We start from the raw sequence: 9,835 nt of genomic DNA on the forward strand, positions 1-9,835 counted from the left end.
CGTGAGCAAGTCCTTTACCTCTGCTTGCCTCAGTTTACTCAACTTTAAAACAGGACCTGTTGCCCAGGGTTGCCGTGAAATAACGGCTGCAGGCCCACAGTGGATGTCCTAGGAATGCTGGTTACTATTCTTCTTCCTCTTCGGCACAGGCTGAAAGCCATGCTTACATCTTGCCTCTACTTTTCCTCCCGTCTCAGCTCTCTCATCTGCATAATGTGGAGGCTGGCCTCCATGCCTCTAAGCTTCCTTCTGGTTGGAGATCAATGACACTGTACTTTCAGGTCTTCTAGGAAATGGTTAGAGGACACTTTGGGAGAGCCCAGAATGGGAAATGTGCTCACCCTTTACTTTGCTACCTGATCCAAGGCAGGCCCATGGGATAAGGACAAGGTGACCCAAGGGGCCCTTCCCACAATAGGCAGCCACAGAATGCACAGTAGGGGCCATAACCAGCTTAGCAACTCGGCCTTCACCAATTCCAATAGGTTTAGTTAGATAATAATGTATTAAGTCATTTTTTTAAGAAGAGTATTGAGGCAAGAAGGTGTGGAGGATGAGGGAGTCAGCCTCAGAGTCAAGAACACCCGAGTTCAGGGGTTACTTCTAACACGGCTAGTGTGATGCTATGCAAATCCTTCAAGGTCTTCGTCCACAAAACGAAGATAACAGCATCCACCTCACAAAGTTGTGTGGTGATGTAGAGACAGCAGGTGGACAACTTTCAGCTGCCAGCTGCTATGATGGTCATTATCACCACTCTGTGCTGGTCAGAGCACATCTGGAGCAGTGTTCAAATACTCCAGGCCGACATTTTAGCAAGGACAAGCTGGAGCACATCCAGAGGAGGGAAAGCAGAGCGATGAAGGGCCTCAAGTCCACGCCACGCGAGAATGACTTGAAGGCACTCAGGATGCTTACTTGGCCTAGAGAAGAGAAAGATGGGGGGTGGGGGGTGGGCAAGGGAAGGGACCATCATAGCTGTCTTCATATGCTTGAAAGCTCTCATGTGCAGGAAGTATTAGACTTGGGTCTTTTTTGTCTGAGCCCAGAATTATGAGCAGTGGGAAAAATCACAGAACAGCAGACTTAAGCTCACTGTGAGGAAGACATTCCTAACTATTAGAACTATTCCAGCATGGAAGGGATTGCCTAAGGAAGCAGGGGGCTCTACCTCCCTGAACATCTTCAATCAATGGCAGGATGGCCAACAGTCCATAGGTTGTAAAGGGGATTATATGAGTTGGACTAGATGGACATTGAGGTCCTTTAAAATTTCAAAATTCTGTGATTGTTGAACTTCTGAAAGTGTAAGACCTTCTATTTATCACCATTACATTTTTTATGTGACTTGGCCCAATACCCCAGACTATATTTGGCCCAATATCCTAGATTCAATCTTGAATCTGTTCATTGGGGTGTGATCTTTCCCTTCCAACTTTGTGTCAATTACAGATTGAAAGGGATGTCACACACATGTCAAATATGATCTGTAGGATATGACAGGAGTGAAGAAGAAAACAACCGATGTCTTAGAAAACTCTAAGGTGCAGAGAGCCTTTGTAGCCCAGGAGTCTGGGAGAGCTGGCAGCTGGACCTCAGAAGATGAGGAACATTTTGATGGGCAGAGAAGATGGTGGAGTGCATTCCAAGCAGGGGAGGCCTTCATGGATGTGCATGGGTCAGAGGGCAGAACAACATCAGACAACAGCTAGAAGCCCATTCTGGTCTGTTATTCAGCTCATGGACAGGTCATGGACAGAAGCACAGCTTGACAGGATGGAAGGAGGCTGAGCTCTCCTGGCTCACCAGAAGGAAAGGGGCAGAATTACTGCCATATTTTCTGGGAGGCAGAAGCCAAGTCAAGGGCCAAAGTTCTGAGTCCTGCCTCTCTGCAGAGGAGAAGCCATGTCCCACATGCCATTTTTATAACAGTGTATGAGCAAACGGTTGGGGCAATGATGCAGACATAAGTGCATATATTAGTTTATTACTTTGGTTTATTCATAGTAATTAAAAATCACAACAAATTTGCCTACAATTTGATACAAAAGCTTTACATATTTCAATAGGAACACCCAAGTACCCTAGGTTCAAACCCCAAATTTATTTTTCTTCTGTGTTTCATTCAGATATATATTTTTTAAATTTCCTGCTAGCTGCTTTCAATTTTATCACTAATTAGCAGCCTCACCAGTGTGGACCAGTCAATTAACTACATGGTAGCTTTACATTTGTGTTAAATGGATTAATAACAAAATGTGAGACAAATGGATAGATTCGTGTTAGCTGATTATCAGGGCCTTCCAATTACCCATAAGCCCTTGTATCACCTTTCATGGAATGCATAGAAAGGAGAATTCCCTAAGACCGAACAATAGCACATGTTCAAAACACATGTGAGCACATAAATGTTGCCCCTTTCCATTTAGGCAAAACTGACATTTAATTGAGAAATGGAAAGAAAAAAATATATACTATTACACAGTATATTTTTTTCCCTTAAATGCTGAAATACTAAGACTCTGAGTTACTTCTTACTTTAAAACAATTTCAGATTGTTGAGCATTAATTTAATTTGAATTTGCTAGCTACAGCTTTGTTTCTAAGGATAAAGGGTTATTAGGAGGGTTCTTGAGAATCTAATAGGCCTAAAGAGATATTTTGATTAGTTCATCTAAATGGAATTACATTTTAGGGTGGGCGTATTTTGAAAAGAAGTATTTTGAGCTTTTATTGGAACCAGAAGTACATCCGTTAAAAGCAGCAGAAGAGCCGCTAAAGCTGACTTATTTCTTCCAGACCTCATTTAAACCTTGAGGAAAATTCCATTAAAAACTACTTACGATATTATTTGGTGAAAATAATATTACCTAAATCCTTCTTAAGACAAAAATACCAAATAAAACGCTCTTTTATGATCTGCCAGACCACACTGCTGAAAAGACTACTAGGTTTTTTTTTTTTTAATATTGTTTCCTTGAATGTAGAAGTTAATTATGTCCACAGTTGTTAATTCTTATTCAAAAACCTCCCCAAAGAGTAATGAATGTTCTCAGAAAATCTGTCTCTTTTTTGTACCTGGAGGTTTGAAATATTTCATTAATTCCTTCATCAAAAGAATGGTTTATTTGTATTTTTGCATTATTAATGTTATGCTACAATAACACTGCTAATGCAATTTCATCATTTCTACTTCAGTGAAATAAAGAAAAAAGAGCCATAATTCCTGGGCTCTGCAACCTTGAAAGCCAGGCTGTTTCAGCAGAACACCCCCAAACCTACTCTGACACACCTGCCTGGCACCCCTGCAGCTGGATTTCCTGACCAATGTATGCCCTCCATCTCAGCATGTCCTCCACATCTTTGGAGAAGAGCATTTCTTCAATGGACAGGCGCTTGTGGCGGTCCAGGCACCACGGCGACGCACTCCTCACTGCGCCCAGAAGCCTGAGGGAGGCCAGCACTGACTCGGTCAAGCTTGGGCACACAGGGAAGATCCGAGCCGTCCACAGGCTGAGGCTGCTTTGGCTGCCGGAGAACAGGCCTTCCGAAGCCTTCAGGCCCCAAAGATCTAAGCACTCCAGGAATCCCCGTCCAGAAAACTGGAGGGAATGGAGGTCTGAGAGAGCCTTCACACTGTGCTTCAAATCGTCTTTCACGCCATATGCCATTGTGGCATACATTACGTGACCATTCACCTGTAGGCTTAGAGCACACAGGAAAGAACTGGGGGGGAAGGCAGCCTTGGTGAGGATGTGACAACCACTAATGATGCTGTTGGTTCCAACTGTGACATCCGGTCCCAACCAGGAGTACTCCACCACTGAGCCCAGGCCCACAGAAGCCCCTGAATCGATTATGCTTTGAATGACACAGGGGGCACCATGGGAGCATTCGGAGCCCCCTACAAAGATGCTAACAGCTTTGGACAGTAAGCCAAGCTCAGATTTCAGCGTGCTATCCGAGGTGAAATGGCATAAATACTCCTGAGCTGTGCCAATGTGGTAGAATTTGGAATTGTTAAGAACAACAATGTTGAACGGTGTCCCTTGGAGAAGATGAAAGATCTTCTCTCTCACCTCAACCAATTCTGACTCTTCTCTGGTAACGTTGGCTGTGTTTTTTGTATACTCCGCCGTTGCTCCTGGGCCCAGGGCCTGCAGGAAGTCTCCATAGGCATCAATTTCACAGGTCAGCGTCCCGAGCTGCTGATAAAAGGCTAATAACTTTCGTGCTGAATTATGGTCCATGTAGAATAGGCTATCTGTGTAGACAAAGTCTGAGTGCGAGTTAGGAGTCCTCAGGTCCCCGACAGCCAAGTTCTTTGGAGAAGAGGTTCCCTTTATGCCTACAGCACCAGACTGATACATCTCTTCTAAGCTGGGCTTGTGCAAGAAACGGTGGCAAGTCCTGTACTCCAAGTCTCCACATTCTGAGTCACTTGAAGGTTCCAACACAAACACCCCATGAGTCGTTCCTATCACCAAGTCAGAAGGATGAGCCAAAGCAGTAAAGCCTGGCTTATCAAACCTCAGGATCTCGGTTTCTCTAACACTATAAAGTTCTATGTCATCTGCACAGGTGACCAGAATTCCAGGACTCATGTGGGAGGGGAAATCAATGTACATGGCCAGCTTTAACTCCAGCATCTGATAAACCGGGTAACCAAGAGGCAGAGCTGTGAAAATTTTTCCCAGGGCACTTGCATTGGGTAGGCGTTGACTGTAGCCACCTGGAAAAATCAAAGAGGTCGCTGAAAAAGGCATTCCTGACAAGAAGAAGTTAAAGACACACTGAGGGAAAGTAAATGAATGAGGGACCTGACTGGTCACTGGTTTTAATGGTGCTGAGCATAGTGACCATGTGCAATGTAGCTTTCTTCTATGAAAGCCTAAGTCAAAACAGGGACCTTGAAAGTCAGTCACTCTCTGTCATTTATTTGAAATGATGTGGTCAAACTCACAACAGGCCTGGGCTTTTTTTGGACATGAATGTCTAACACAGCACACACGCCCGGCATCCCAGCTAACAAGGGTTCTATAAATATTTGCTGAATGAATAATATGAATGTAGTTCTGCCTAAAACAAGATGATGGACTAGAAACTGGTAAAATCTTGCTGTACCTACATTTTAAGAAGTAGAAGCCTTTGAATGCACTTTAAAGTCGTCAATCAGCTACAAAATTTAAAAGAGTAAGAGTTTCATAAATTATATTACAAATCATAAATGTAATTAAATCTTTCTTACTCATTCAGGTAAATTTGGAGCAGAAGTAGAGGCAAGACACTCTGAGTCAAGATAAGGTAAAAATTATAGTGTGTTAAAAATGATTCACTTTTGTACCTTTCAAGCATACATGATAATGTGAAGAAGACTGAAAACAGAATGCTAAGAGCAGGACTCGGCAAAGGCAAAGCAGAAAAGAGACAGTAGGCCACCTGATTACAGTCCGATGAGAGGACCTGGAACACAGAGGGGTCCATTTGGTGGGGGGTGGCACAATCAAGAACATGGCCATCCTTGTGCGTAGGTGGGGGGGCGGGTGAAGGAGGTACTCAGGAGAAATGAGGAGACTGAGGAACTGAGTGGTTAGCATGTTTTGAGAGTGAGCTAAAATGTATGCTGACATTCCCTCATATGAAGAAGGAGCTGAGGAGGGGAGCGAAATGGTGAGCCAGGGACTGAACCTGTTGAGGAAGAAAGGGGAGTGACCTGGGGGCCTCAAGATGACAGCTGCTAGGGTTGTGGCTGGGGGGTAAATTGGAACAGAAAGAACCTTAAAGGAAAAACAATGACTGAGTGATGGGGTAGGGAGAGAACCTGGAAGCACCACTGGGTAGCACAGAGGAGTCCAAGTGCACACCTCAGCCCATGAGCCAGAGAATGAGTGAAGGGGCAGCCAGTGAGGTCCCAGCGCCTCTGGAGGCAGCCTGATCAGGGCAGCTGCTTGTTGCACTTACTGAGACTGAATATAAAAGACCAAGAACAGCAATAAGAACCAAATCCAATCTCTTTGGTAGGGAGGTCTTGACCTCAGAGCCTGGCCCGGTGTAGCTAACCCTGGCTACAGAATTCCAGAATGCCAGAGGGCATTTCCACCAACTTCCCACCCAAAGCAGAAGTCCCCTCGAGGCCATTCCCAACAGATGGGGATGTTTTGATAAGCTCAATCTTAAGAAAGTAATTTTCAGTCGCAGGATCAAAGCCATCTCTGATGAAAGCTGATGGACAAGTGCGTGATGTACAATCTAAATGATATTCTAACAGACAAAAATCACATGATGCCTCCTCCAACATTAGGAACTATCTAAGCAAGACACGTATGAAATGTTTGTTTTCAAGGAGGACCAACTTCAAAGACACACAAAAATGCTGAGTTTTGCCAAGGGGAAGGACAAAGCTCCTACAGTGTCGAAGGTGAACTCCTCAAAAGAGACTTATAAAATGGTGAAGGACAACTTTACCAGAGTGAATCAAGAGGATGGTAAAACAGTTCCATTTTTCACCATATATTTCTTCCAAGCACTGAAGGGCACAGAGTGTTGATCCTCCATTTCCTTTAAAAATAGAAAAAGGAAAAAAAAATAAAACCATTGAAGGAACAAGAAGTATTCAGTTGCCCGAGTAAAGCATTATGGAGCTAGAATTGTGATCTGTTAAGATTGTAAAACTTTGACTCATTAAAAGCAAATAAACTCAGTAGGAAAAATGAACACCAGGTCTTGGCAAATGTGTTTTAAAACTCTATAAATGTACTTAAAATAGAAAATACAATTTCAGGCAAGTTATATTTTATCTTATTGAGAATGAATCCAAATTCCAGAAATGTTTATTCGCTGCTTGCTATGTACCAAACACTAGGAACAGACAAGGCAGAGAAGAAGCCCCTGCCCTCCAGGAACATAACGCTCTAACAGACATGATGAGGAGCCCAGGAGCAGAGATCTGGAGCTGGCAGGACCTGCAGACATCGTCCAGCACCGAGGCGGGTGAGGCACTCTCACAGCAATCCCAACTGTGGCCCAGCCCTGACGAAGGATGAACCGGGAGCCAGTCAGCAAACCAGGCAGAAAGATAGTGAGACACAGGAAATGTGACATTTCAAAACCAAGTCTGCACAGGTCCAGCAGGGTCCTTGGCTTGGCTGTCCCATCCATTTGTGTGTGTGCAAACATGCACACGTGCATACATGCATGCACATCAGCACAGGCATGTATATTGAATTTTGATATCGGCTGTCAAACTTAGGTTTTGAGGCCTTTAGAAAAAAAGGCATTTATTGTAATGAGTGTGCCCAGCAACTGGGCAGACCACACTCCGGGGGAGAGGAAGCGTGCTTGCGACCAGATGACATAGGTCGGGTGCAGACTCTGCCCAGTGCTGGCTGTGTGACAGAACTAAATGGGGCCATCCACCTCCTGCCCCTCTAGGCTCCAGTTTCTTTATTGGTAAAAGGAATCAGTTGGTTATGATGACCTTGGAGGTGCCTTTGGCAGCTGGGGGACCAGTGGACAGAGCTGGGCCTGGAGCCAGGAAGACCTGAGCTCAGAGTTGACCGCAGACACTTCCTAGCTGTGTGACCCTGGGCAAGTCACTTAAATCTGTTTGCCTCAGTTTCCTCATCTGTAAAACGAACCAGAGAAGGAAATGGCAAACCACTACTGCAGGACCTTCGCCAAGAAAACCTCAAACAGGGTTAGAGTCAGACACAACTGAAAAATGAACGAACCAGATCTCTTTATAGCCCAGCATCCCAGGGTCCCATGCGGCTACATATACACATATGTACACACACCCCATGTACACACACACATAAACCTAGAGCCGAAGCACACACAAATGGGTGTGCATGTGCACACTCATATAGAGGGAGAAAACGTGCCCATGTGCCTGCCCACACCCCTTTTCTTCATTTTTACTGGACCGGGATTTGGCGGGGGGGGGGTTGGAAGGGTGCCAGGGTAGAACTTTCCTCTCTGAAAGTCCCTGTTCTGGGGAGCTGCCTGCCCAGGGGGACAGGTGAACGGTCCAGGGTGACTTCGCTAGAATGAGCTTGAGGTGGGGCTTGAACCACCCTCTCCAGCCACCGAGGCCTCGCCTCCTTCCACTGTGCCATGTCCCTTCTACCCTAGCATCCTACAGCAAACGCCTTAATATCCTCTCCTGCAGATTCCACAAGAGACAGGGTTCCAAGACACAGCACAACCTTCAGCTTTCATTTCCCTGCTGGGAGTTTCCCCAAATGAGTTTTTAAGGGCTCGAATCTTTGAAAAACCAAAATTTATCCAGCAGTGGGAAAATGCCTGCCTGGTTCCACCATCTTGCCGCTACTTTCTTTTCGGCCCTGGCCCTGGGGCTTCAAACCAACAAAGGTGAGCCTCAGGCCTTCAGCCCTCAGAGGAACCACTGGCTCAAGAGTCTGAACTAGACTAGGGATGGCTTTATTGGATCTGTACCCCCAGCCGCTAGCACACTGCTGGGCACGAGGGACCTGATAAAAGCTTGCTCATCAAGTGCTTGATAGACAGGCAGATCATAGCAGCTACAGCTCGAACGATGATGGGCTGTGGGTCCACTGTGTCCCAAGAGGCCCGGGGTCCTCCGGACCCCAGTGAGGCAGTGGGTGCTGGGCAGGAGACCCAGGTCTGCTGCCCTGTCCTCTCCTCCCCCCAACTCCAGCATTCTTGGCCCTGGGTCCAGACTGACTCTGGGCCTCAAATGGTCATTAGCACAAGGGCCTACCTGAATGCAATTCAGAAGAGAATTTCACCTCATTTGGAGAAGGGGCCATGCTAGTCAATGTTTTACAACCAGCACTCAGTGCAGGAAAAAAAAAAAAAAGCGTGTGTCTGTGTGCACAGGCACGAACACACACGCCCGCTGTTTTATCGGCATGACTGATGTTTTCTCCCTCAGTTTAAGCATCAACAGCAAGCAGCAGGACAACACAAGCAGCCTTTACTTCTAGCATTTTCCAGGGTCCAGGGTGTAAATGCTCACTGTGAATGTTTAACCACCAGCTTTTGTAAGGAGGTTTGAGCACCCTTCAGCACTCTTCGGCCTGAGAGTCGGCATGGTGGCCTGGACATGGAGTTGGCTTCAGTGACTGAAAGGCCCGGGTTCTAGTACTGCCTCTAACACATGCTGCTGTGTTAGCCCCAGCAAGTGAATGACCTCTCAGGCCTCAGCAAAAGGCTCCCAAGGCTGTAAAGTGCAGGGAAGCTGCTTCCCCAGGTGGGGACCGTGCTTGCTTGTCCAGGAGTCCCTGTGTCAATGACATCACACACCTCACTCCAATACCCTCAACACAACCTTGTGGGTCACAAGCTGAACACTGAAGCTGACTCCTCTGGGTTGAATACCTTGGCTGAGGGGCAGCCAGGAGGGCCTGAGGGCTGGTTCCATGCCTGGGAGTGCCAATTCACTGCCTGACTCCAGCAAAGAGGCTGAGGGGCTATTCTGCACCAGTGGAAGTTCTCCATGCTGAGGACTCCCTCCCAGGGTGAAAGCACAGGCCTGTCCCAAAATAAATCAAGGCCCATGTAATGGGAATGTAAATTTTAAAGATCTTCCCTGCCCCTAGGCTAACGTGCCCCTGGAGCCTGGGGTGGGAGGCTTGTTTTTCAGTAGATACTTCTTGATTGGCCAGTGAGTCAATAAGGTTGTTACATTCTCTGAGCCAGGAGAAGGCTATATAAGCCCTGATGTGTAGCTCTGTTTTGGGGCTCACTTTTGAGAAGTGTTCTGTGGTTTAATCAGATGAAGCTCTGGGAAGACCCAGATATTGACTTGGTATGGATGTAATGGTTGGACAGTTTGGAAACCTGTCTACTT

General features: G+C 46.2%; 1 protein-coding gene across 1 annotated transcript; it reads right to left on the bottom strand.

Moving 5' to 3' along the window:
* Nucleotides 1-1,979: 1,979 nt before the first annotated feature.
* FPGT (fucose-1-phosphate guanylyltransferase) lies at nt 1,980-9,759 on the bottom strand. The gene is made up of 3 exons (XM_069107317.1): nt 9,364-9,759; nt 6,466-6,558; nt 1,980-4,732 (listed from the first exon to the last, which is right to left on the bottom strand). Exons 1-3 carry the CDS (start codon nt 9,404-9,406, stop codon nt 3,279-3,281), a joined length of 1,590 nt encoding a protein of 529 aa, XP_068963418.1. The 5' UTR covers nt 9,407-9,759; the 3' UTR covers nt 1,980-3,278.
* Nucleotides 9,760-9,835: the final 76 nt, after the last annotated feature.

The sequence above is a fragment of the Petaurus breviceps genome, unplaced genomic scaffold (assembly GCF_028583685.1).
Source record: "Petaurus breviceps papuanus isolate PSGF00001 unplaced genomic scaffold, PetGlider_PUasm1.0 89860, whole genome shotgun sequence".
Taxonomy (NCBI): domain Eukaryota; kingdom Metazoa; phylum Chordata; class Mammalia; order Diprotodontia; family Petauridae; genus Petaurus; species Petaurus breviceps.